This window comes from Terrapene carolina, unplaced genomic scaffold (genome assembly GCF_002925995.2).
Source record: "Terrapene carolina triunguis isolate 2854851 unplaced genomic scaffold, T_m_triunguis-2.0 Scaffold210, whole genome shotgun sequence".
Classification (NCBI taxonomy): domain Eukaryota; kingdom Metazoa; phylum Chordata; order Testudines; family Emydidae; genus Terrapene; species Terrapene triunguis.
In genome coordinates this window covers 10003655-10031569 of record NW_020664561.1, presented here as the reverse complement: position 1 = coordinate 10031569, position 27915 = coordinate 10003655, and the positions used below count along the sequence as shown (strand labels likewise).

At 51.3% G+C, this 27915-nt stretch overlaps 1 protein-coding gene across 1 annotated transcript in view; it reads right to left on the bottom strand.

Moving 5' to 3' along the window:
- The window catches only part of LOC112107426 (pappalysin-2), a 168270-nt gene extending 161259 nt beyond the window's left edge, over nt 1-7011 (bottom strand). The window contains exon 1 of the mRNA XM_024201120.1: nt 6053-7011. Coding sequence (XP_024056888.1) covers nt 6053-6996 — 944 coding nt within the window. The 5' untranslated portion in view covers nt 6997-7011. The remainder of the gene's footprint in view (nt 1-6052) is intronic.
- Nucleotides 7012-27915: the final 20904 nt, after the last annotated feature.

The window sequence follows — 27915 nt, the reverse complement described above, 5'->3', positions numbered from 1 at the left end:
CGACCCCACCTAGTGGCTACAGTTTGCGGGGCAGCAAAACCACCTACCTAGTGAGGTGCAGGGAGGGGGAGGGGAACCCGGGCCCTCCCACTCCACCAGGTTCCAACCCAGGGCCCTGGGAGGCTGGTTCAGCTGCTCACCCATCTCTGTCTGGCGTCAGCCTCAAGTCAGCTTCCCTGAGTCACTTCCTACCTCAGTCTGCACCCCATCTGGCCACCGTCCTTCCCTGGGGAACGTCGCTTTCTGTGCTTCCAGCCCCAGTCTCAGTCGCTGTTGCTCCTCTGCTCCCCGGATCTGTGCAGGTTCAGTTCTGGTCCTCTCCTGGAGTTCCCAGGGAACGTCATCCTCCCTAGCTTGCCAGCCCCAGACTGAGCTGCCTAGCTGGCTTTAAAACCATGCCTCCAATCCGGGCATGCTCAGCAAGGGCAGAGGGGCGGAGTCTCCTTAGCCCAGAGCTGCTCCTTATTCTCCTCCTGTCCGGTGAGGGGTTTATATACCCTGTCACATCCTTCTCTGTACTTTTCCAATTCCAATATATCTTTTTTGAGATGGGGCCACCAGAACTGCATGCAGTATTCAAGGTGTGGGCGTACCATGGATTTATATAGTAGTATTATGATATTTTCTGTCTTATTAACTATCCCTTTCCTAATGATTCCCAATATTCTGTTAGCTTTTTCGACTGCCGCTGCAGATACTGAGCAGATATTTTCAGAGCACTATCCACAGTGACTCCAGGATCTCTTTCTTGAGCAGTAAAACTAATTTAGACACCATCATTTTGTATGTATAGTTGGGATTATTTTTTCTAATGTGCATGATTTTGCACTTATCAACACTGAATTTCATCTGCCATTTTGTTGTCCACATTGAAGTCAATGGACAAGCAGTGAAACTGCACCAATTTATACCAGCAAAAAATGTGGCCTCTCTTATTTAAGATAGACCCTTTCTCCTCAAAGACTCAAAGCACTTCATTAATGACATGTAAATAACAAGAATCAATTCACCACCACCCCATTACACACAGTAAAATGCAGCCACCTCTGGGGATAGAACACTGTTGGACAGCACGCGGCAACACTACACAGCAGCCAAGAACATGAAGTGAACCATGTGAAACTGTAAAAGGAATTTCGGTTGGCAGAACTATTGTCCACTTTGGCATTTAAATGGGACATGAGATTTATCTTCCCTGCTCTTGGGAAAAATGCCCGGGGATTTTTAGTGGCCTCAAGTGGCCACAGCCTCAGATAAATGGGTTAGTGCTTGGAAAGCACTTGGAAAATGTAAAGACCTAGAGACACGGCACAGTGAATATTATTGCCACCTGAGTGATTGCAGTGGCAGGAAGAATGTCTCATGACAAGGAGCTCTAACACAATTCCAGCTGTATTACTCAGACAGTAGCCAGGTGGGAGCATGACCATTTGACAGACAGCTCTTCCATCTTCCACTAGTATTTCCTCAGCCCGTCCAAATAAGTGCAAGAAACATTCAAGGAGTCTAGGAAGGAAAACCGAAGGCCAGGAGTGTCTGGTCTCTCTTCCCCTCACTCATCTCACACCCATCAGCCCTTTGCTGCCTGTCCTCCCCCATTTCCACTTCCCTTTGCCTTCCTGTACGCCTCTGGCCGCCTCTCTCTCCCACTCAGCAGAGCCCATTTAAAACTCACATGAGTTCCAGTCACCTTCACAGTCCTCTTTCATTCCTCCTTCTCCCGAGGGTGTCAAAACAAAACTCACGAAACACAAACCTTCTGCAATTCCAAACAAACCCATAGTCCTGCGTCGATCCCAGCTCTGTACAGTTTCTGTTTCCTTGGCTTCCCTAGCCTTGCTGCCCCTCTGAGCACGCACACCCCCACCCCTCCCCTGCAGCTCCTTGCTGCCCTTTATTTTCAGTTACCCAAAACCTCCCCAGTGAGGCTTAGCACATAATCAGCGCTGGCTCAGCCCCAGGCTCTCCAGCCCCTTGTAGGGACGTGAGTCGCGGATCCCTAGAAGTCCATGTTGCACCTTTTCCCACCAGGTTCTGCTACTTCACCTACTTGTATTGGCCACTGGCAACTTCCACTCACAGCGTTCCACCCGCTTAGAGAGATTCCTCCCTCCAGAGTCACTGAGACCTGCTACATCCCTTCCCCAGGAGCATCTCAGTGAGCACCCGATGCAACGGAAAGCCAGCCAGGCCGAGGCAGAGAGAGAGGAGGAGGTTCGCTCTGATGTGAAGAAAGAAAGCACTAAAGAAAGCATGACATGTCCTTCCAATCACAATCCAAAAGGCACCTTTGGCATAGCCCCGATGGCTGGAATGAAACTGGGCAGCCCATCTCCCTTCTGGGCCACAGACTTCCCTGGGCTCAGCTCCCAACTGACAGAGAGCCTGGGAAGGAAGCAGGCTGCTTTTGCTGTGGTTTTGTTTGCTGACTCAGGGAGATCTGTGCGAGCGCCTGTCTCCTCCCTTCACCCACCTAGCGGCATAGGCTGCATGAATTCTCAATGCCACATCCATCTCCAACAGCGACACCATCTGCCTGTCTCTTGGGAGGCAGTGGGTAGTGCCCCTCCTCTAGCAGGAAATCCCAGTGCTCCCTGTGCACAGGGGTTAGCTTGGAATGAGCAGGCTTGTCTCCGGCCCCAGTGATCCCATCCATGCCAGTGTCGGTACGGATACAATTAAGAGGTTCAAAAGCGACTTGGTGAGTTGGGTGCTCAAACTAGGACACCCGAAAGGGGCCTGATTTGCAGAGAGCAGATAATCCATATCCCCTTTCAAGTGTCTCCAGCCAGGCCTCAAGAAGCATAGGTCCCCCCAAACCACTGGGCACTTTTGCAAACATAGGTCGTATCCATACAAGGATGCAGGGCCGGGTTCTCCACCGTCTCACCTCTTGCGAAGTCAATGACCCCATGCAGACGCGGTGTGGTGTGTGGACGATGGTAGTGTTTTAAGTCCGTTTTGCACAACTGTGATTGACAACAGCAATGGCAGGGCAGTGAGAACCAGGCCCACAACGTACCCTCCCCCCCCGCATTTTCATCAGCAGAATGGGGCTTGCTCCCTCTTGTGCTCAGATCCTGTGACACACACACACACACACACCATGAGAGGGGTAGGGATTGCTGCCCTGCACGCAAGGCCAAAGGGGGACCATGCCCCTTAGCACTGTGCATGGTTCTCCCTCGTGCCTGCTCAGCTGTCTCCCCCTGACCCAACAGCTCCCTTTAGTGGTACAGGGCGTGCCCAGAGGGCGAGGCTGGGTGACTGGCTCCTGGGATGATGCACATTGTTTCTTCGCCCTGGGGAAGGTGATGCAGCCTAGGGCTGTGCAGTGTCTCAGGGCCAGGAGCCACGCCCCCCTTTCTGGGAATGCAGACCCTGCTCGGCACACTGCTGGCTCAGGGCAAACAATTAATAACAATACCTGCAGTAATGATTAATGGCAACTGCTCCCTCGCTGGCACAGCACCGAATGCCCCGCGGAGACAGCTGGAAAGAGACACCTGTACAGTGTGATTGATGGTGTTGAACTTAACAGCTGGGCTGCCAGGAAGAGGTAGGGGAGGGCTGCCATGAGCACAGAGTTGCAATGGGGCCATGGGGCATCTGCATGGACAGCCCTGGCGTCATGGGTACCCAGGATCTGTGCGATCCCCAGGGATGTGCACGGCTTGGGGGTGGGTCCCACAGCCTTTTGCACAAGAGGGAGCAAACCCCATTCCCTGATGAAAATGCAGACCATCCCCTGCATGACTCCTTCTGGAGGCAAGGTGGGTGTGACGCTGGCAAACCAGGTGCCAGCAAATGCCGAAGTCTCCAGGTCTCCACTGAACACTGACAAATGCATAGCTGGGATCAGTCTGGCTCACCTGTGTGTTGGTGGTGTTAAAATGGGTATTGGAATTATAAGAATGTGTTTAAGGTTTAGACTTGATTGGATGCTGGGGAGTTGCCACCTGCAGTAATCTCCCTTATAACCTCTGTATCCCATAACCATAAGATAATATTGGACTGGTTGTAGTGTGAGCCTCTGTGTAAACCACCAGACAAGAGCAAGACATTCAGTAGCATGAGCTGCTGGTCTCCACAGAAAGTGCTCTGTCCTGTCCAACAGGAAAGGTCCATCGACACCAGATGGACTATTGTGGGAGGTTAAAAAGGACAAAATACACTGGTTGTTCTGCCCTTCCCCACACGAAGTTCAAGTCATGCAAATGGATTCCTCCCTTCAGCTGAGTTTGCAGCTCAATGCGCATGGCAGGAGGGGGATAAAAACCCCAAACAGAAGGAAGTGAGGATCCCTATGCTGCTTGGACTCTGAGGGGCAAGTTTGCTAGGTATAAGCAAGAGATCCCCAGTACTTAGCCCTAGGTAGCCCAAAGGATCATACAGAGATTGCTTATTATAGAAGCTTCTATTATTTTTTGAAACTTAAGATTGTAACTCATTTGTGTATGTATGCTTACCTGCTTTAACCCTATAAAAAACTCCTGTTTCCTTTTCTTACTTAATAAATCTGTATGTTCTTTATTATAGCACTCTCTTTGGTGTAAGATCTAAGGTGCTAGTGACCTGGGGTAAGGAACTGGGAGTCACCTGAACATTGCTGTAATTATTAATGTCAGGGACCATCTATCATAAAGATAAGCTTTCCTCAGGGGCAAGTCAGATGGGCATACCCACGGGGTCTGTCTGTGATTGCATGTTTAGGTTGTCATAGTACCTGAGGAGCGTACACCTGATGAGTGGTTGGTGAAATCTAAGTATAAAACTCAGAGCCTATTAGGGCGTTAGTGCCCTGGTCCCTAACCATCTGCCCTGAGGTTGGTACCCACTCTCTTGAGTCATTGCAGGCAAGATTACAGTGGTGCTAGAGGTGCACAAGGGCTGGGCCAAGAGATCTGCCACCTTGTACAGTTTGCAGGTGGGAAACCTGCCCTTAGAGGCCCCTTGAAATTCACAGGAGGTGGGCTCGCTCTTCCCTACAGCATGAGATTCCTGGGGGATCTCTCCAGATGTTTCCATATTATGCAATTTATTTGTGTGATTCCCATCTTTTCTGCAGAGCTCTGAAATCCTGACGAGTTGCAGCTCCTTCTTTTTATGCATCCCCCCCCCCCCCCACCTTTTATTTTTGTTTGTATCTTGCACTGAGATAGTGTGGGTCTTTTAACAACGTTGAAAGGGTACTGATGGAGAAGTGTTTGCAGTATGCACACCAGCTCTCTGGAATACCACAATTACTCGCATAGACACAAATGGACAGATTCACTGGTGCGCTCTGGCTTCTTGGTACCACGCTGACATGGCAAAGCAGCAGTGAACTTGGCTCAACTGCAGCGATGCCAAGTCGCTGGAGGGCAATGGTGAATCCGATTCAGAGATTTTTACACCAGATGAGTTCTATAGCCTGATGCTAAATTTGTTTCATCTCTGCTCACCTGGTCTCTGATCCTAGTTATGTAAAAATGAAATGAATTTCCTAGTTCCTATTGGATGTTTGTCCATCGAAAAAACAACCACTGTGAATTTGGCAAATGGCACGAGCTCCTCAGAACAGGCCCAGGACTGGAATAGCAGGGGCTACAGATGAGGGCTAAGGTATGCTGAGAGAGAGATGTAAAGCCAGCACTAGGCATAAGCAGACTAAGTGATTGCTTAGGGCCCTGAGCAGCACAAGGGGGCCTCCTATTTGCTTTTGATTATAAGAACGTGTCTGTTTTAGTATGGGGTGGGGGGGGAGAAATATTCCGGCTAAGGCCCCTCATGTGCTAGCACCGACTCTGGAGAGGTGTATGGAAGAAGGGGCTGTGTCAGGACTGCAATGGTGGAGCTACATGTCAGGGCTCAGGTGCACTAGAAGACGTGGACGTGAGAATAGAACAGCAGGGAGTATTGGCGGTCTGGACAGAGGTGCGCTGGCAGAGCCGTGTGTATGGGGAGCCCAGCACTGGACCAGCAGAGGTATTGCCTGGCCTGCACACAGGTGCCCTGATAGAGCTGTGTGGGAGCCTACACCGCCCATGAGCCTCCCCACGCCCTTGCCTACCGTTGGGGCGAGTCTGGGTCGAAGCAGGTCCTCCGGACATCAGCCACCTCAGGGTCGCAGCAGTCCCCGTCGTCGAAGTCGTCCAGCATGTTGTTGCACTCCATGTGGCAGACGCCGTCCCGTCTCTTCCAGGAGTAGCAGCGCCCCTGCAGGCGGCAGTCGCCCCCGTCGTAGCCGGTCAGTGGGTGCTCGCACTCAGGGTCGCAGTGGTCGTTACCGATCTTGCTGGGCTCACAGTTGACGAGGATGGTGCGGTGACGCAGGGAGGAGTTGTGCACCTCATGCAGGCTCAGCTGCCAGCTGATGTTGTAGCGGGCAAAGGCCTCGCTCAAGGCCTGATGCTGGCGTGCCACCTGCTCCCGGCTGACAGTGGGGTGGAGCCCCTGGTCGTCGTGGATGTTGACCACCCGATACCGCACCACCTTCTCGCTGCGCAGTGGCCAGTGCCCGTTGTAGTGGGAGATCAGCTCCACATTGTCACAGGCTGTTTGCCCGCAGGTGGGGGGCGCCAGTGGAGACAGCAGCTCAGGCTCTGGCACATGGAGGGACTCGAGCAGCGGGTAACCCCCATCCTTGAAGGCCACCCACTGCTCCTCCAGGCGGGTGAAGCCAGCCCCAAGCACCATGGCAGCTTCCGCACCCTCGCTCTTCCGTAAGAAGCCACGCTGCAGCCTGGCCTGGTGCAGAGCCACGCTCCAGAGTGCCAGCGACGCCAGGTGCCCACGGAAGTTGTGCCCATCCTCGGAGCTGTCCCCTCCCAGAATCAAGCTGCGGCACGAGGCCATGAAGGGACTATGCAGGGCGCCGGCCTGCCAGTCACTGTTGCCCACCCGTACCCCGTCCAGGTAGAGCGTCATCCACTGCCCGTCATACGTGGCGGCCACGTGAGTCCAGGTGTTGAGCTGATAGCGGCGGTAGCCAGACACCACGGTGGCTCTCCTCATCCGATCTGTCCTGAGCAAGAAGAAGAAGCGGGCATCCTTCCTCCCTGGGCGCTGCAGCGTGCGAATGCCCAGCGCCCAGCCCTTGTCGCTGGCCGTGTGGGAGCAATTGTCAAACACACCTGCAGGGGGCAGGAGAGAGCAGAGAAGGGACTCGTAAAACGTAAAGCAAGGGACACGAAAGACTGTGACAGGAAAGCATCCAGGCCAAGAGACAGGAGAGCTGGGACTCCTGCTGCTATGCCCCACAGGTTCAGAGGCAGGGGGAGGAGGATCTGGTGGAACCTGCAGAACCTCTTAAACCTTCACTCTGCTGCTGAGCTAAAGGATGCTCTGGGGCCTGCTATGGGAACCAGAGGGCTCCATGTCCTGGTGCCCTGTCCCGAGGCTGCAGCCATTCCACAGCATCCTCCTGGGGATTTCTCCCCCTCCTGCCCAGCTGCCCAGCACAGCCCACATCTCGCGGAGGGTGGGTAAGCTCATGGCTAATGCAAGCCCTTTCTCGAGGCCTATACATGCTCTCCCCACTCCCCAGTCACCCACGCATGACCCGTGCCCTTGGAGAGTGCTTCCAAGGGCCATGCGCTACGCTTCCTTGACACAAGGCCCTGAACGAGTGCAAGCTCCCACACCTGGCACTGTCACAGAGCTGCTGCCACTAGAGTCATAACTTTTGTTGACAGAGCACTGTGGGCTGGAATCTTGCACTGCTCGCCACAGCTGGGCCTGGCGGGCACTTCCCCGGAGACACTGCCTAGTGGCACACTAAAGCAATGGCCTAAAGACACTCTGCATTTCCTGGAAATTCATAGCTGCCACTGGCAAGATCGCTGCGGGAACCCATGCCACCAGGTTGGCTAGAGAACCTTCCACCAGTGGAATCCTCTGGCACTTCCCAGGAATGGGCGGTGCGTTTCATAGGCCAGGGGAGGCTAAGCCTCCCCAAACAGCCAGGCATGGCCCCACCCATGCTCCGCTCCGAGGCCCTGCCCACGCTGCTCCTCTTCCCGCCTTCGCTCAACCTCTCCCCCAAAGCTGGCGAGGACCGGGGCTGGAGCTAGGGTGGATGGGCTGGCAGGCTGGGACTCAGGGCGGCTGGGGCTGGGCTCCTCCAGCCATGGTGAGGAGCACGGGGCTCCGGCAGGGAAGGGGGGCAGAAGGGGCAAAGCTGGGGGCTAGTCTCCTCGAACATGCGATTCACGTGCCGCCCATGTTCCCAAGCCCTTAGGCGACCCAGAAAGCATTGCTGTCTCTCCGGGTAGGGAGGAGGTATCTAAAGCAGCAGCGCAGTCAGGAGAGCAACACCAGAAGCAATAACTCAAAACACATGTCATCTGTTTTTCTGTTGGGGGAAGGGGCAGGGAAGGGGAATCTTGGCCAGATTGAAAACACAAGCGTAAATGAACCTGATCTGAGTCAAGAGAACAGGCCGCCGGGTGCTCTGCTGGGTGCCACTACTGTCTGCAGAAGCAATTAGCAGGTGGAGGGACAGCTAGGGGAGGGGAGAGATGGATGGGAGAACAGGACGGAGAGTAAGCGAAGGGAGAAGGGAGGGAAGGAGAAAGCGTGAGAGGCGAGAGCGTGAGTGTGAGGCGAGCGAGGTGTTTTTGAGCAGCTCTCCGTACAGTGTTCCTCTGGGACGGGATTAGATGCTTCGCTTTTTATCTGCAGGCCAAAGCTTTTAAGAATTAGAACACGGCAACCCCAAGCAAAATAGACTCCTCCAGGAATTGTTTCCCTAACAGCTTCTAGACAGATTTATAGCTTTCCTTTACGCTCTAGTTTTCTTCTCAGTCATGCACTCAGCCTGGGTGGGCGAGGGTCAGAGAGGGAAAGGAAGGACTCATTCCCCCTCTCCAGACCTGGTTCAGCACAGACAGGTGTGATGCAAGCCACCTATATGCCGCAGCAATGCACCTCAGCCCAGCTAGAGGGCAGCCAGCCAGGCAGGGCAGGTGAGTCTCCAAGTCTCCCATATTTTCCCCAGGTATAATTCATTTTCAGTGGGTTTGCACTAGTGGTGGGTTTGGCCTCAGATCTCTTTGCACCTACCCTTACATGCATTTGGGGGAGGGGGGCAATTTTCAGAAGTGCATACGTGACCAATGCACCTAAATCCCATTGGCTGTCATTGAGACAGCCTCCTAAGGATGTACATCACTTTTGGAAATGGGCCTTGGCTCCTAAGTCACTCAGGGCCAGATCTTTAAAGGTATGTACATGCCTAATGAAATTTTCAAAAGCCTCTAGGATCCTAACATCCGTTGAAATCAATAGATGTCTGCGAAAATCCAGCTAGGAGTCTAAATACCTTCAAAAGCTGGCTCTTCGGCATTGTGTAAACGTTACCCTTCATGTTTCAAGACCAGCTTAAGTTGAACTGGTGCAACTTTCTCCTGCAGACAGGGCCTTCAATCAGTGTTTAAAGAGATTTAGCCAAAGCGGTGCAAAGCCCTGTGTGGACACATTCAGTTCTGTATAAAGCAGGCCAATGTCAGTTTGGCTTAAACCAAGTCGTAGTCTGTCTAATTTAGGGGTTTATACTGCTGCCCATCACCGGAGTATGAGAGTGTTACCTGACTTGAGCTAAACTATAATTAGCCTGGTTTACGCTGACATCAGTGTGTCCACACAGCCCTTTTGCACCAATTTAACTAAATCGTTTTATTTAAAAATTACACCTTAAAATTAAGCCAGTGCCACTTTCTCATGTAGACAAGTTTGGCTGAGATTTTCCAAAGTGACTGGGGCCTCGGAAGGCATCAACGTGTGGGTGACCAGTTTGAAATACCTTTTGAGAGAGTGGGTGCTCCGCCTCACACCCCTTTTCAAGGGTCTCTAATTGGGCGCATGAAATCTGAGGCACCCAGAATCACGGTTCCCTTTTTAAAATCTTGGCCCTCACCTAAGACCAACAGCTCACGGCAGCAAAATGGAATTCAAACCATCTAGAAAACCCAGCAAACAGAAAAGCAACTGAGCCCTCCAACCCCTGTCTGGGGATCCCGCCTTGAAGGGAGAGTTCATGATAACTCTTCAACACCACTACCCTCCCTGCCTCTCAGAGCCCCATGCCCTCCTGTTCACCACCGAGACACATCATTGCCAGATGTGGTGGCTCCACGCAGAGACATCAGACACTGCTAAGAGTACCTGCAGTGCATTATATACATGCCTTTCACACGCGCACCCTTTCCTCTTGTCACAACTCCAAGATGTCCTGTGCTCCAATACCACTCCTGAGTTTTCCCTCTGTCTACACCTGGGGCACTTCTCAGTCTCCTGTCTCAACGCATCTCTCTCTGCTCCTGTACTACAGAGTGGCTCCCTTTTTGCTAAGGTCTTGTCTACACACAGACATTGCCCTGGATTAATGTAAATCGGTTTAGAAACAGATCAAGGCCTGGTCTATGCTAAGAAACTAGGTCAGTATAACTCCCTGAGCAATTCAGTTAAACCAACCTAACCCCGGGTGTAGACAGCGCGAGGTCGACAGGAGAATTCTCCCGTCAACCTAGCTGAGGCCTCTTGGGGAGGTGGATTACCTACGCCAATGGGAGGTAGCATCTTCGCTGAAGCGCTACAGCGGCGCAGCTGCAGTGGTGCTGCCGTAGTGCTTTGTGTGTTGACAAGCCCTTAGTTAAACTGGCGTAAACCTGTGTTGACATACTTATATTGCCTTAAATCTGGCTTGTATCAATTTCCCTTTCACCTGTCAATTACCTTTAATTTGCAAGTGCAGGCCAAATCAATACAAGCCAGGTTTAAACTGATTTAAGAGGGTTCACATGCAAGGATGCATTGGCTCAACTAAACTGGTTTGTAGACCTGGCCTGAGACTTACGTACAACCAAAATTGTGCAAGCTTCTCTACACACAGACCAATGCATCTCAAGTTCACAGCACCCTCTGCCACTGCAGTCCTGTCTTTCTGTCTATTGCATATCCGACCTGGCCATCACCATGGTATCTAGGCATTATGTACACAAACGAAGGAGCAACAGTGATCTGGAAAGCTCATACTTTCTATCCCTCCACAGCCGTCACGGTTCTCCTCTTGCTTATGTTCCCTGGGGAAGTCGTAGCTGGGCGGTCTGTGGTCCTCTCTATTTCAGGGAGGCCTGTGCAAAGAGATGTGGAGGAGGAGGAGGAGGAGGAGCCATTCATCCTGACCCTTTGGAATATGTTCAAGGAAAACAAGCAGACCCAGGTTAAGCAGACCCACTCATTCCTGCCAGGTCTCATAAACAAGCCAGCCTTGTGGTCAGCTATGCCAAAGGCTGCTAATACATCTCATATATGACATCAGCATGGATGTTCCTTGCGTGTACAGGTCACCCGCTGCCATGCTAAAACCAGGCACGCCACCACTGCACTTCAATCCTGACCTATAATATCTCTTGATAATCCAGGCCAGCAGCTCTGCCCTTGCACCTGACCTTCAAAGATTTCAGCAAAGGCAGGGCCAAGTTAAAGAGGAATTCTGACCCAAGTTTTGGAGGCGATGACATGGAGAATTACAGCTTAGAAAATAATCCACAGCAGCTGCCTGTTGTGGTGTTTTCAAGAACTGAGACAAAAAGAGAGGGGAGAAAAGGGGAACAGAGAACAGAAGCTGCTATTCGCATAACTGATAATCCGGGCTAATGCTAGACATGTGTCCCAGAAGAGACAGGAACTAGGACAAGGCATGTGTATTGGGCATTCCACAGTGGAAGGGACGAGGTGAAGTAGTAACGCCCTGGGAATGCAGGAAAATAGAGCCCAGCCAAGAGAGCAGAGTGCTGGGGATGCTGCAAAAGAGGGAGAGAATAATCAATAGTCTCAAGAGCAGCAACAGGGAGAGAGCAGGATCCATGCTCAGATGCGAGGAACAAGGCATCTTCAACTCTTAGAGAAAGGTACTCTGGATAGGAGGAAAGCCTGAATGCCTCGACGGCAGAGAATAGCACTTGCTAATGAAAAGTGGCTGTAGATGGGAGGTTGTGGTTTTTTTTTTTTGCTTGGGGCGGGAAAAAAGCCGGAGCCGGCCCTGCAAATGCGATGGTGGAATCTTTTCCAGCTGCAAAGTTAGAATGTAGCAAACATCTGAGCGGAGTAAGGGTGGTTGGGAAAAGTGTTCATGGGGACAGTGGAGAGTCAATCGGCAAGATGTTGAGTGACGCCTGGTGAAAGAAACCAGATCAGAACAGCAAGTGATAGTGGGATAGACCTTTCACACATCTTTGCTGGCAGTGAGCACTGATTTGGACCATCCCCTGTCAGGGGTCCAGCAAGTGCTCCCTCCCCCGCCCCCCACCCAGCCATGAGTGAGTGGTGTCAGCATGGAACAAAGATGTAGGGGGAGTAGGCAGAGGTGAAAGCAAGCCAGTACGGTACGGTACGGCGTATCGACAAGAGCCGGTACGCCATGCTGGACTGGACCAGCTTCTCTGGCAGTGATTTAAAGGGCCCTGGGCTCCAACTGCTGCGGGGAGCCCCAGGCCCTTTAAATCACCTCCGGAGCTCCGGCAGCCGGGCTTGAGTGAGGATTTAAAGGGCCCGGAGCTCCAGCCCCTGCCGGAGCTCTCGGGGTGCTTTAAAGGGCCCGGTGCTCCCCACAGCGGCCAGAGCCTCTGGCCCTTTAAATCACTGCCGGAGCCTCAGGGCTCCTGCAGCCGGGCTCCCGCGGTGATTTAAAGGGCCCGGAGCTCCGTGGGGGCCAGAGCCCCGGGCCCTTTAATTCGCCCCTGAGCCCTGGGCCTCCCAGCTGCCTTTGCAGCTGGTAGCTCCGGGGTGATTTAAAGGCCCTGGGGCTCCCAGCCACAGCCGGAGCCCCAGGGCCTTTAAATCATGAAAGGCCCCGTCTCTTCCGGTTGAGGCCACGCCCCCGCTCAGGACTCCAGCGTACCGGTAAGTCCTTTAAGTTACTTTCACCCCTGGGAGAAGGGCAACTTTAGCAGGGAGCTGCAAGGTGGAAGGGAGTGGGCAGAGGGGGAATTAGAAGGTGGGAAGAGGGAGAGGAGAAGTTTGAAGGGGGCCACAGAACGGGCTTGAAGTGTGTTGTGGATGCAGAATGAGGGCGAAGTGGGAGAGGTGGGTGAAGGAGAATGTGGATAGAAGCCAAAGGAGTGGTGAGCCTGAGGGGTGAAAGAAAAGAAAAGAAAACCAAGTAATAATACAAATAATAACCATTCATCTCTGGATCTCAGCATGCTTTACAAGGGGGCTGAGCCTTATTATTCCACATTTACAGATGGGGAAACTGAGGCACGGAAAGGGCAAATTGCTTTCCTTAAGCCACACAGTGGTGCCCTGTCCCCTGCACTGTAAGGCCTCCTGCAGGAGAAGGGGAGGAGTTGAGAAAATGCACAGGTCATGGGAAACCAATCCCCTGGGCTATGAAGAGGCACAGCCTGCTACTCCCTAACACAGACTGCTAGCAAAGCGAGAGGGGTAGCAATGGAGTAATGACTCAGCCTAGGTGGGCCATGCTGGCAGGATTCATGGGGGGAATCACAGGGAAGCCAAAGCCCAGGAGTCACCGACAAAGGAACAATCCCAAGTGCAACAGAACCAGCTAAGAGGGGAGAGTTCTGAGGGCGTGGAGATGCCAGAAGGACTAAGCAAGAGGGAGGTTCAGGCCTAGAATGACTAAGCCCGGGTGACCTCGCTTAGCAGGTAACAGAGACAATGTGAGAGATCCAGTTCTGTTATCTTCCTCAACTACCGCCTATAATATCTTCAGGTAGGGAGAACCCCTGACAACACCACAGGCACCCCGGGACACTATGACAGTCCCGTCCTCAGGCTCCTGCACTGAAGGGGGTGGGGAGGAAACACTGAAGAGACCAAGAACTGGCATAAGCTCAACATGCATGAAAGCACTGGCAGTGCCACCTGTACCCAGGAAACTGCTCCTCCAACATGCAAACAGAGCTCCCTGCTGTGGACAGAGGGAGCCAATCAGACAGTGACTCAGAACCGGGGTGGAAAGGGAGAGTAGCATTCGGCTGACTCAAGCCCTGGAACCCTGGAGCTAGTTACTAATGTCGGTGCCAGCAGTCATGGACAGCTCTCTCCTCTCTGTGTAACAATGGGCCTGGCCCCTTGACAATCTGGCTAGCCAGGCAGGCCAAACTCGACACCTGCAGGCCAGAGAGCCAGATCCACACAGCTGCCCTGCTGGTGTATCTGCAGAGTACCCTGCCAGCCTCAACCTGCTGCGAACAGAGTTGGGAGGGCATGGAACCCCTCAGAGGGCCGGCAGGCAGCACAATTAACACCATGTTTCTGTTTTCTTTAGTGCTGTTCGTCTCTATTCCCCTCCTCGCCTCTCACCCAGCACCTGCGGCTCCTACCACAGCAAAGATGCAGCCGCCTCTTTGGAGACGCAGGAAGCTCGTGCTGCTATGGCAAGCGCTTGCCAGACTAGTGGAAAAAAAGACATTCCAGCTGCTTTTCCTTGAGGTTAAGTGGAGTTTCCATTGGTGGAGGGAAGCCTTCTGAGCTAAGGTGGCGTTACGGAAGAGCATTAGGGCAGATGGGGGAGACGATCCATAAATGCTCAAAGTGGGCTGCAGGGAGGGGATGAACACCCGCAAGATCAAACAGGAAGAGAAGAAGCAGAAAAGTCTTCTACACGCCCATAACTGAATCCCCTCAACCTGTAAACTCTTTCGCTGCCATTCCCACCTTTGGCCAGACACCTTTGGCTGCCATTCCCACCTCTGCAGACCAGACACAAATCTTGACCAGCCTATCTAATACCAACCCCACCCACAGCACCACCCTGGCCTCAGAGAGTGGCTCCTTCTCTAAGCAGGTCTGTGAGCCTCTCCTCACCAACCCGCCATACAGAGCCAGCTCTCATGTTTTCATTCCAAGTTCTGATCTCCTGATCCGCCTCAGCCAAGCCCAGCACCATCTCACAGCTGTTTCGCCTCTAAGAAAGGATTTGGTGGCCTAGTTCATAGTGGACAAGTGTCTATATTACAAACGTTATCAACGCATCAGACCCTTTGTTGGCAGCCTCAGTAGAGAGGCCCAGAATACATTGCACCATGGAGACTGAAATCCCTTACCCTGCTAGAAGGGCTCACTCAAGAGCAGGACAGAGGCAGGGTGCTGGGGCGAGGTGAGGGAAGCCTGGCTTAGCTGCTGTCACTTGTGCTATACCTGCTCTGTTGCAAAACAAAGGCCCTGTCGTCTCCAGGGCGGGTGGGTCAGCACCTTTCGCCAGCATTAAATTCACTAATGGCCGGTGGAAAAAGGAGTCCTTAAAAGTTCAGCCATGCTCCCGCCACAAAGCTCTTCTCCTCTCTTTCCCCCCCAAACACCTCTCTCCACCAGAGAGCAAGGCCCCGAGGGAAGACATAGTTCTGCACAGGTGCAGGCTGGGGAGCTTGCCCTGTTCTTACGATTCCTGTGGTCATAATCAGACTGGTCTGGCTACCTTTGTGTGTGGCAATAGTGCCACCCTGTGGCCAGCAGGCACGTATTCCCTGCAGCCAGATCTCCCAGGGGGTTTCTTGGACAAATACCAGGGGGAACTTTGCTACTATGGTCTCTTGAATGGAACTAAACACCGGAGCCCTGCCAAGTAAGGCTGGGAATGTGAGAGAACAGCAATGGCTAACTCAACTGGGAGGAATGGGAACCCCCCATCCAAACCTGCAGAACAGCAGTGGGATGCAGTGGGGGGGGAGGGTTAAAGGAACCCTATGAGCTCAAGATATACCCCCAAAGAATCTTTTCACTTGTCCTTGCTTCACCTAGCCCAGAACCAGTTGATGAAAGGAAACATAGAAACTAGGTAATAGTTTGGATCTGGTCTAGATTTCGGTCTGAACTTCCCCAAAGTTGAGTGGTGTTTGGGGCTATGGGGAGGTTGTTTCAGACACATCTCTAATTCAGCCAGCATACGGGTATTTCACTCAGGGGATCTCTCTGCGATGGCCAGTGACTGGGTTCAATTAACCCGAAGTGTCACCGTCAAGCTGTCACCTACCACAACTCAGACAAAACACAGCAGCACAGAAAGGTGGAAATTAGGTGAGGTTCATTTCCTACACGTACATATTATTCTTCAGATGTTCCTAAATGGCAGTAATTTTTTTCAGTAATGACAATAGTTATAAGACCAGAGGAGTATGGGAGAGAGGTCAACTTGGTCTGAACTTAATAGGGATAAGTGGACCAGTTTGACTACAACAGAAATTGATCCCAACCTTCACGCAAAACTGCTTAGAGGCTCAAAAAAACCCACACACAATGACCTAGTTTGATTAACTTTCCCAACCATTATCCTTCCATTTCCCCTGTGCCCCCATTCAGGTCTAGAATTTCCAGAACACAAGGAGGAAGGTTTGTCTCACAGTATTTCTGGCCTGACTGGAAGTGAGAAGTCACCAAATCTCCTGAGGCACTCGAGATTTCTCGACCAATGTTGCAGACTGAAGAGGTTTGCATAGTTCCTGCAAGGTTTAGAGATGCATCCAACCTTTTTGGCACTTATTGGAACTGAATCTGAACTCCAAACCTTTTGGGTTGACCTATCATTTAAGATTAGGGACAGACCTCAGATACCTGAGGGCATGTCAGGTCCACATGTTCCCAATGACTCCTTGATGGGAAAGATTAATAACCTTGTTTCCTGTTTCAAGGTATCACACCATCCAGCTAGTAGCTGCCAGGTGTTTATCCCATAAGGACATACCTCCACTGATCAGTCCCAGATGCTGTTTTCTATTCAGTACTGGTGCCAGCAGCAGGTTAAGCAATTCTCAGATATGTATTTCCCCAAGGGTCTCCTCCAGGAAAACTCCCAGACCACACAGAGTTGCCGTCTGGAGCTAAATCTCTGAGTCTGACAAAGGTTGGGCCCAGTACACAGGGTGCAGGGCTATGGGGAAGCCATTTACACTGGTACAAAATGAATGTAAAGCGTTACCAAATCAGAATGGTAGGTGATCTAAAGCCACTTTGCACAGGGTGCAGGGCAATGGGGAATCAGGTCCAGAGGTGCCAATTTGAACCAAGTCTAAACTCTGCACCTTTAGTATCAGGCAGTAGGCGCTTTGAGGGATTCTGCTGGAAAGTTCTGCTGGCTCTGGATCAGACAGCCAGGATTGTATTTTATGACCGGCATGGCTTGGCTCGCACAGTTGGATGTCTCTTCACCTGCTACATCTTAAACCACCCAGCACCTGCTTGCTCTGGATGCACAAGCCCAGTTTGCGGCTGGGGGAGAGGTTACCAAGGGGCAGCCCAGGGGCACCCAGTTTGAAGAGATGGATTTATTAATCATGCCACTCTGTGCCCAGCTCTACAGTTGGACCTAAATGGAGTCTATTCATCTGGCCCACTCTTCTCCCTAAAGTGCTGGGGTTTCAGATCCAAGGGAGCCTAGTTCTAGCCCATGCCTGGGGCTGGCGCTTTGCATCCTATGCAGCATTGCTCCTGGAGAGACCTTTCCCCTGGGGACCTGCACCCACTGGTATATGGGAGCTTATGCTGAGCAGGCAGCTCTCCCTTGTGAACTCTGTGGGGTTTGACCCCCATTGGCCACAGGATGGCATGCACCCCACTCCCCCAGCAGGGCGCTGCGCTGGCACAGGGTTACCTCACCTGCTATGATGGCCGGGTTGCTTTGTCCTCCCTCAGGCTTCACCCAGACCTCGATGGTGAACTGGCCCCTGGGGACCTCAGGCAGGACCTCGGGCCGCACCAGCAGCTGCTCCCGGCTCCCGGAGAAGTAGAGGGCGGAGACGCCGCCCTGAGGGGGGGAGCTTGGCCCTCCCCAGCCCGAGCCGCTGCGTCGCCGGGAGAGCTGGCGGGGCCTAGTCCTGGGGCGTGCGCGCTGGTGCAAGGCATCAGGCTCTTCCCACGTGTCCTCCACGCTCCTGGGGTACCGCAGCCGACCCAGTCCCGGGCCTTCCCCGGGGCTCCACGCGGCGGTGGCGGCGCCTTTGCCCGTGGACCCGGTGCTGCTGGGAGACTCCCGGACGCCTGCGCTGCGCGCCCCCTCTCCGCGGGGCTGTGCGCCCGGGCTTTGCGCGCCTCTGCCCGGGTAGAGCGCACGGGGGTGGTGCTGCGGGGTGGCCCTGGCTCGGCGGAGCTTGGTCCCTAGCCAACATCGTTCCCCCTCCAAGGAGCTCTGGCTCTGTTCCCTCCTCAGCGCCAGCGGCTGGGGGTGTCTCCAGGCTGGGTCAGAGTCAACAGCGCTGAGCACCCAGGTAGCTAGGAGCAGGGGTGTTGCCAGCAGCATGCTCCTGCGCACCCAGGACCTTGAGCCAAGTGGGCAGGTGGACGGGGCCAGAGAGAAATACGCGGGCTTTTAATCAATGCACGTGGCGCCGCTTGATCTCCTGCGCAGCGCTTCACCCAGCGGGGTCAGGGAATCGTCTCTCCCCGTTGGGATCCAAACCCAGGTGGCTCTCTGCCCTTGCCCACTGATCTTCTGGAGTCCCTGCTCTGCTCTCTGCCTTTCCCTAGGTCTCTCCCTTCCACTGCCTGCTCAGGACACACCGCTCAGGTTTGGTTTGTGGGACAGCTGCTGCTAGCAAATGAGCGCCTGGTCATGTTCCCACATGGCTCTCCGGCTTGCGCATCCCTTCTCAGGTTCACTTCACAAACTTCCCTTCAGCATCTTTCCGGGCAGAGCCTGTCTCTGCTCCTTTCCCCTCGCCTTCCCTTTGCAAGGTGTTCGTTGTTCTCTCTTCCCGCTCCCCTCGGGCTGGTCTTGGGATCACCCTCGGGGTGACCGAGGGGCACCTACAAACACGATCAATAGCCTCCCCCTCTCCACAGAGGAGTCGGGAGCATGCAACGCAAGCTAGTGCTTAACTTCCATCATCGGGGCTTGTCTTCTGTTTGCAGCTCATTCCTCGGGTTGGTTTTTTGGGGCTCTTCCCTTCCTGTAGATGGTCCACGTTCTTTTCAGGTGATGTCCAGTCACTGTCTGGCTCTGAGGTCCCTGTGAGATCTGCGCCCTTCTTGGGGTCCTGTAGGCTCCTGCGAAGAAAAAGAGACGAGGGCAGTGCATCAGATGCACTTATCTAGAAAGTCTGGCTCCCCCCTCGCCCTGTTTGTTTGCTTTATTTTAAAATGATGATGATGATTGATGTCCGATACACATCACTCCACCTCCTTCCCTCCTCCGCGTGCCCTCCTCCCTTCTGGAAATCATCACCTCCTCACATGGGCACTGGTGGATGCTGCCCCTCTTGTTTTCACTCTTGTTCAGCCCAGACAATCAATAACAATCCATCAATAATCTCGTCCCTCCCCCCTCCCGCTCCCATTCTACAGTGATCCGGCCAAACTCTTGCTCAGAGACACCAAATTTCCACACTTGCAGCACACACACACACAACCCAGTCTACTTCGCTTTTCAGTCCCATTTAAGCAACGCCTTTTTGCGACTGGTTTTCTTCACGCTTGCTCTCGAGAGCCAAAGCGGTCTGTACGCTACTGGGGATGGGCAATTGGGGGGGGGGAGCACAATAATCATAATAATTAATTATTATTATTAATGTATCGCTAAGAGCTCAGCCGTGGTTATTCTGTGGGAAGCATCGTTCTGAGGTTGCATGAATCTCTCTCTCTTACTGGAAGTGCCTCTGAGACACTGCTAAAGCATCAGCTACAGACGTACAGGGACAGCACATGAAATGAACAGGGTTCAGCCCAGGAACCAGACAGGGAGGTCTCACACGGAACGGAGGTAAACGGGCAAAGAGTCTTTCTCCCTGTTTTGCCATGTGGTTATTCTTAGATACCGGCGATTTCTCACACTCCATCCCTGTTACACAGAGGCGCCCACACCTTCGCTACTTCTGCCCAGAGCTACAGGTAGCAAACCCGCGTGACTTCCCTTTGCTGGGCAATGTAAACCCCCTTTTTCTCCCTTGCTCTCCTGAAGTCGCGCCCAGAGAGCTATTTTGACAGCATGTCCCTTTCTTAGCGTGGGGGGTTTCTTTACATTTGCTAGACACAAACCCCACCCCCACCTCCAGTCCGCCCACCCCGAAATAAAACACCTCGTTTCGTGGAATGGGTGTCTCCAGGAGAGGCTTAAAATGCGCTTCCCAGAGCGTAGCAGGCACCATTGTGCAATCCGTACGCGAGCGGGGCTGAGGAGAGTCTTCTGGGTCTTCTTGGCTGGGGGTCTGTGCGTGCTCCCATCTCTGGTCCCACTCTCCGTGCTCTCTGGTCCCTCCGGGCTGCTTCCCCTCCCCCCTTGCTGACCCTTAGTGGTGGAAACGGGCGCTCATGCCGAAAGGTGGGAAGAGGAAAATGCAACCCATGAGAACGGGGCGCTGGGGAAAGTGGATTGGTGGGAGAAGGGCAGAGACAACAAGAGGAGCGAGAGAACCAGGTGCAAGGACGTATCGAGGGCTCCTCCCCCTTCCCAGAAGGAAGGCTTCCTAGCACTCCTTGCACGAGAAAGAATAACATGCTGGCTTGTCCCCCGTTTAAAATGGGAAGTGAGCTTGCATCACCTCCACTGTCCTTGCCTGTTATTGGGGATCACAAGCTGGGTCATTGCAGTTCAGCATCCATTCATAAGGTTTCAACAAGCATCCGCACAGGTCTCCAGCTTAGCCTCTTTCGCTCTCATTCCATTGCTCACCACTCGCCCGTTCTTGGCAGTCCAAAGAGGTTTTTTTATTATTATTTTTAAAGTTGAACCATGTCTGTGTTTTCCTCCTCTTGTAACTTTTGCTGTGACATCATAAATCTGCCCGCCCTCTTTCCCTCTGCTCCTCCTTTCTCTCCCACCCCTCACCTAGGGGGAAAGAGAAAATCCCTTGTCAAGCGGGGGAGTGCTCATGTCAGTTCCAGTGTGTGAAATGTACAAAGCCGAGAGACCAGGGTGCCCCGTTCCCTCCTCACCGATCCAAGCACCAGGCTTCTCCCAATGATCCCATCTGTTTGACATGTGCGGGAAGGTGGGCTGGATTCGAGTCATGGGGGTGGGGGGACACCACAAAATAAATCCATACTAATCGATTAATTGCTTAATTTCACAACACGCCGGGGGGAATCGGATCAAAAGAGACACACAGAGCGAGAAGTGCATAGAACCCACCCGCCGTGCCAGAGGAAAAGACGCAGTATGTGCCAAAGGAAACCCATTTAAAGTGAAAAAAACAAAAACTTCAGAAGTCGTTGATTTGTTTATGAAGAGCCCGGTCCCGCCCTCACACAAGCGCGCGGGTCTCAAGGTGGGCACGTTCTGTTTTGAAATCTCAACACGAAGGGATTCCCCCCCCCCCTTCACTCCAAAGCACTATCTGTGGCGATCAGACTGGAGCTGGGTTGCCAACAAAAGCTGGGAGGCCCCTTCCAGGGTACCGGCTTTCAAACCGGCAAAGCTGGAGGGAATGGATTTAAGGACACACAGCAGGAGCTGCCTGCGTTTTTTTAAGAAGTGGGAGGGGGGAAATGGATAGGGTGGAATATCACTGTTGGAAAAACTCGAGTGATGAAAGGAGAAAGACAGCACATTTCTTCTCTGAGGACTGCTTAAGAAGTGTCTCATCCGGCAGGTAAATGTATAGGGGGAAGAATTAGAGCTCAGGGAGAAACGGGAGGACACACTCATATACAAAGCAAACAAAGACAGGCAGAATATTGAGACAGAAAATTAAAAGGATGGATCAGAATCTGGGAACCAAGAAAGAAATGAAGAAGTCAGAGGGGGAAAAAAAGACAGAAAGAAAAAGATAGAACAGGATCACGAACAGACTAATTAGATTAGATAAAATAGAGATTGAGAGAGAGAGATTACAGGGACAGGGATTTCCAGTCATCAGGCAAATACAAAATATTGCAAATCTACCTTTGAAAGCTTTCTGTTAGTGCAAGGCATATAATGTTACCTGTTGGCTTTTGCTTGTGTCTGCCAAATGGTCTGTCTACAGCATGCACTGGGCCATTGCCAGCAGTTATTGTCTAAAGCAGGGGTGGGCAAACTTTTTGGCCCAAGGGCCACATCTGGCTCTGGAAATTGTATGGCGGGACATGAATGCTCATGAAATTGGGGTTGGGGTTCAGGAGGGGGTGAGGGCTCTGGCTCGGGATGCAGGCTCTGGGGTGGAGGAGTTTAGGGTGTGGGAGGGAGTTCCGGGTTGGGGCAAGGGGTTGGGGTGTGGGAAGGATGAGGGCTTCGGATGTGGGTGTGGGTTCTGGGCTGGGGCTAGGGATGAGGGGTTTGGTATGCAGGAGGGTGCTCTGGGCTGGGTCTGAGGGGTTTGGAGGGCAGGAGGGGGATCAGGGCTGGGGCAGAGGGTTGGGGCACCGGAGGGGGTCAGGGGTATAGGCTTTGGGTGGCACCTACCTCAAGCAGCTCCCAGAAGCAGTGGCATCTCCTACATGGAGGCGTGGCCAGGCGGCTCTGCGCTCTGTCCTGTCCAGTCGCCACCCCTGCAGCTCCCATCAGCCGCAGTTCCCGGCCAATGGGAGCTGCGGGGGTGGCACCCCCTGGCTGCCCCTAAATGTAGGAGCTGGAGCGGGACATGCCACTGCTTCCGGGAGCCACGGCATGCGCACGTGGAGCAGCCCCTGACCCCGCTTCCCAGCAGGAGCTCAAGGGCTGGATTAAATGGGCTCACGGGCTGGACATGGCCCACGGGCCGTAGTTTGCCAACTCCTGGTCTAAAGGGTGTGCCAGTGTGTATAAGTGTGAGCTTAGTTCAGTCCTAGATGTAATATAGCTCGACAAATGCAAAGCCCACCAGATTGTTTAGCTTAGTTTGGTGGCAGTGGTATGATTAATTATTATTATTAATGATCATCATGCCCCACAAAACCCTAAGCTAGCTAGATTACCACTCCACGTGGAGTTCAGAGTCCACAGAAGCGACAGCTGAGAGACCCTTAAAATGGTTTCTGATCGCTGAGGTTCTGATTCAAAACTGGACTCCTTGGGGACAGCCTGTCTGGGACTGATCCAGAGACTGTAGCAATAAAAGTCTCCAAAATATGCACTAAAATGAAAGATCTATATATAGGAGCTGAAGCAGGCTTAGCTGCCTGCTTGATAAAATGACACCCGGAAACAAATATTTCTGCAGCGCCATTTACTGGACTCTTATTCAGCGAGTGTTGGGGTGGAAGAAGAGAAATCCTGTGAAGGGTCTCCTTTCCCAGGGAAAAGACTGATTTATTGTTCCCGCTTCTCGCCTCTGTCGTCTATACTGAACAGAGAGTGATTTCTCCATATACTCGTCTTGTGCCTTAGTATAAAATTGTTTGCACATGTAGTGAGGGGGTGCCAGAACGCCGCAGAGTTAATGCAATTGTAGTAGAATAAAAGAGCATTTGGTTTTACATAGACATTTACATGATCATTTCAAGATATTGTGAAGTACCTTACAAAGCAGTGAGGTAGCTAGCAGGACCCAAATCCATTACTAGTGCAAACTGGCACCATGCCAACCAACTGACTTCAGCGAGGACGGCTTTGTAGACCAAGCAGCTGCCATCATGTGTTCCGCAATAGCTCACACACAGGTATGGACCCACCATTGTTACAGAACAGGATATCACATAGAGCGGGCAGTATTATCCTCTGCAGATTTCAAAAGATGCCATGGAGTTTTTAACTTTTAACTCTGTGTCCTCCAGAGGTGGGCGTAAGGGCTGGTGGCTTAATGTCTCAAACAAAGGAGGTCCCCCCTAGCTGTCTAGCACTTTTAATACCCCGTGGAATGCACATAGATATAAAGCTGAGGCCAAGCCCTGGGTGAGTCTTGAACCCACAGCATGGAATTGGAATGCAGAAATGAAGACACAACCTTGGCTGACTGCAGCAGACACTGAATATTAACTTGTGCTAGCTCTAGTGCATTCTCCACTGACAATGCATAAGTTTATGCCATAGCCACTGCCCCCCACCACTGTGCGGGTAAGATAGAGAAAACAATGCATAGGAGAGGATGCATTCTCTCTGCGGTTAGAACAGATCCTGACTGACTTCCACCAGATCCAATCATCTGGAACTAAGGCAGTGGGGGTGGGAGGGGTCAGAATTCAGATTGGGATCAAAATTTTGCAGTTCAAGTTTCTTGCTAGTTGGGAATTGAGACTCCTGAATTCTCATCCTGGCTTTGCCCGGACTGTGTAGCTTTGAAGGATTCACGTAGCTCCTTTGTGTTTCAGTTCCCTAAACCGGGTGTAATAATATTGACCCAGAACCCTATTCTCCAGGTGCAGGGTATGAGTACCTCCCATTGATGTCAGCAGAACAGGGGATGATGTGAGTCCTACAATTTGTAGCAGTGCTTTGAGATCCTCAGGTGAAAAAAATGCTATGGACAATAAGTGCAAAGTATTGTGAAAACATACATAAAAAAATAAATTCATAAAAGACAAGTGTGGCCAGTTTTCATGGCTCCACTGACATTTCAATAATTTGAAAAGGCATGGAGGTAAGCTGCATATTTCAAATGAAATTAACAATTACTGAGGTGCCTTTACATGTGACGAATGCATGAGAACGCAGACACCTATATCTGCGCAATGAAGTCTAGCAAACATATCAGTGCTAGCAATATGGTAGAGAGATCTTGGGCCTGATTCCCCATCATCCTGATCCTTTGCAGTCATTTATACCAGTGCAAAATAGGTGAAAAAGGCTAGTAAAGCAGAATGGGAGCATCTTGCACAACTGCACAAGGTGCAGGGCAAAAGAGAATTAGATCCCTTTTTTTCCTCCATATTGGTAGAGTCTCTTGGTATCATTGATGTTGCTGTTTCTTCCACTGCAGCAGCAGCAGCACAAAGACACTGACTGAGAAGCCTGGCAAAACAATGCCTTGCATCAAGCTGTCCCTTACATTGCACCACATTTCATGCAATAGGCCTGTTCCTTGCATATGGCTGCTGGATGACAAAGAATAGACGTTTGCAGGAGTTTCCACAAACACTAGCAGAGTCTGATCACACACTTCAGCTGTCTTGCTTTCCAATTGTCCTATACTTGTATTGCATATCCAACAATCAGCTGTGGTGCCAGGCAGCATAACTTTGATTCACATCGTGCTGTATACCAAATGTCAGCTGTATGTGCCCATCTATGCCCAATCCACCCAGATTCTATTACAGTCCCAGCTACAGAACCTGGGTCCTTAGTTGGGGGAAAATGTAACAGATGGCATCTTCTGTGGGTTATATACATCATCTGGACAGGGAAAGCTCACTGTGAGCTTTTGAGGCCCAACAGTTTGAATAACAGGCAAGCCCACACTTCAATGACAGTCCCCATCTTTGCAGACATGAGGAACTGAACTGGGGACCCCCAGGGCTAAAAGCATGAGTCGTTACAACTTGAGCTAAGCAGCTGGCCTCCCTAGCTCAGGCGAAGAGAGACTCACATTGTCTATGCACTGGGCACAGCACATAAAGCAAAGCATGACCAGGGACGAGTGACCCTGCGAAGGATCATAGGTTCAGCAAGCCACCCGACATTCAGCTCTTGTCCTAAGCGGATTAGAAGCCTGTTCAAATGATCAGGACCCCTGAAGCCAGCTCTCTTGGCCTAGCAAGAAGCAGCTCTCTCAGGAGCTTGCTGGGGCTTCTTGCTTCCAGTTTGCCTGTGGATACCATAAAGGCAGCTGCTCACGTTGTACGTCAGCATTTCCCATGCTGGCCCTAGCATAAATCCACACCTGCAGAATAAAATACTGGACCTTGATAGCAGTGAAAAATAATGAACTAAATGAGCTGGTGTAATTCAGCATAACCCCACTGATTTCAACAAATATGCCGTTTACCATTTGCTGTTTCCACAACCATTTCTGTCCGGAAAGCCATTTGCTAGAATAATCACAAAAAATAACACAGGCAGAGTGAATTTCTTTCAGACCTGGAATGAATATTTGCAGAATCTTTCAAACAATAGTTATCCCATCTATGGTGATTAAAGATGGGTTTCTCAAAAGCAACCCTTAGATGCTTTTGAAAATCCCATCCTAATATCTTATTTCTCCAGCCAAAAACAGACTCAGAGAACAGCTGCTCTGGTGATGAGTGCCGCAGAAATCCAAGCAGGTAGATTGCCCATGGATGATATTAAGGATTTAGTTGTTTCCAAGATAGAGTAGTATTTTACACTGGCTGGCATTGTGAATTAAAGATGAATCCACCACATTGCTCCAAATATGTACGTGTAGCCATGATGTCTTATGTCCTACTATTCAGCCAGTTGTGTAACACCTGTTTATAGTTTGGCACTGACCAACAAAATAGAAACATGAAAGGTTCAGGCTCAGTTCATATTTAATCCTAACCAGCTCCCTTATCTCTGTGAAAACCCATAAAATAGATTTATCCTGAGACATTCTACCTTACCAACAATTCAGAAAGGTGCATCTATCCTTCACTGAACAATAACTGATCTCTCTCTCTCTCTCTCTCGGCTTACAAAAGTGGAGATCAAGATGCACAATTGATGTTCCAAACTCAGCAACTGCTCTGTCGTCTCAAGAAGTGCGGTGACTATACAGAATAGACACAAGGAGCCAAATTTGAACCTGATATAAGCAGATACAATTCAGCTGACTTCCAACATGGATTTTTCACCCAGCTACACTGTTCGGCTAATCTGGGTCTCATCTCCAGAGCAGATCTCAACTCTGTAAATGACCCAAACAAACACTGGAAATAATGAAGATGGAGGTTGCATCTCAAGAAGGGAGAACGTCATATCATTCACACAGCATATCATACAGAGATAAAAAAAATAGCAACTGATGAGTCAGGAGGTAGGAGCAGGATCACCCCCATGCAGAGTGTCTGACCAAGAGACATATTTTAGGTGAGGCTGGCAGCACCGCCTCTTACTGAGGTTGCCTAAGACTTCCCATTCTAAGGCCCTTTTGCGTATAACTTTGTTAAACTTTAATGGTTTGGGCTGAAATTTTCCATGCCAGGTGTCTGCCTCAGGCAGAATACTTTTGGAAGATTCCAGACAAAACAGTTCAGCTGCTTCAGAGAATGAGGCTAGGGAGGAACACATCGTTTTACCCATGTTAAAAAAATTCCAGCAACCTTTTCTTTAGAAAGTTTAGCACCCCGATGCTTTGGAGTGGGGCCTTTAAATTTAGCAGGGGTGGACTTTGTGTAAGAGAAGTGCCTTTGGCTGCCCCCTGGAAAAAACACCCCAAATGCAACTTGTTAACATTTGTATTTAGCATCTAGATACCAAGGGGAATATGACTGATAGGGTTCTTGGAGAGCGCTGAAGGTATGTTTCCCAGATGATGAAGGCGTACAGTGGAGTTTCTCTAAGAGGATTAGGGCCAATTGAGAATGGGGCCTTGTTGAGCTAGCTGCTGTACAAACATAGAAGCAGAGACAATTCCTGGTCCAATGAGTTTTATTATCTAAATTAGAGAACTTCCCCTTGTGTTTTCAGCTGGGGACTGTTCCTGTGTGAGACAGATGAGATAACCACTACACTGTAGGAACCCCACTTCAATGGTTTCCTTGTGGAAACCAATCTCTACCATCTCCAAAGTAAAGTATATTTTAGCAATAGGTTGGAACCTGTTAGAGTCAATGATTTTTCCTCCTGCTAACAACCCTGAATTCTCCATATCAGGCACCCCATGCCTACCGTGGTTTGAACCAAAAGCAAGGAGCTGAGCACCTCTAAACTTTTGGGAAGTTAGTTATCTGGATCCAAACATAGTGCCCAGGACTGTCTCCAATCTTCTTGCTGTGGAACCATCAGCACCTGTTCATTTCTTTGAATGATACAGGACAAGAAAATCAGTTTTGGTTTAATTGTTTTGTTCCCCTCGCCCTCTGCTTTGTTCTGATCCATAACACTGAATTTTGAGGCCTTATCTCATTTCCCTGGCTTTCCATGGAAAAAAAATTTTTTTTCCAGGGCATGTATGAAGTAATGTTGGTCGGTTCTGTAGCCAGTTT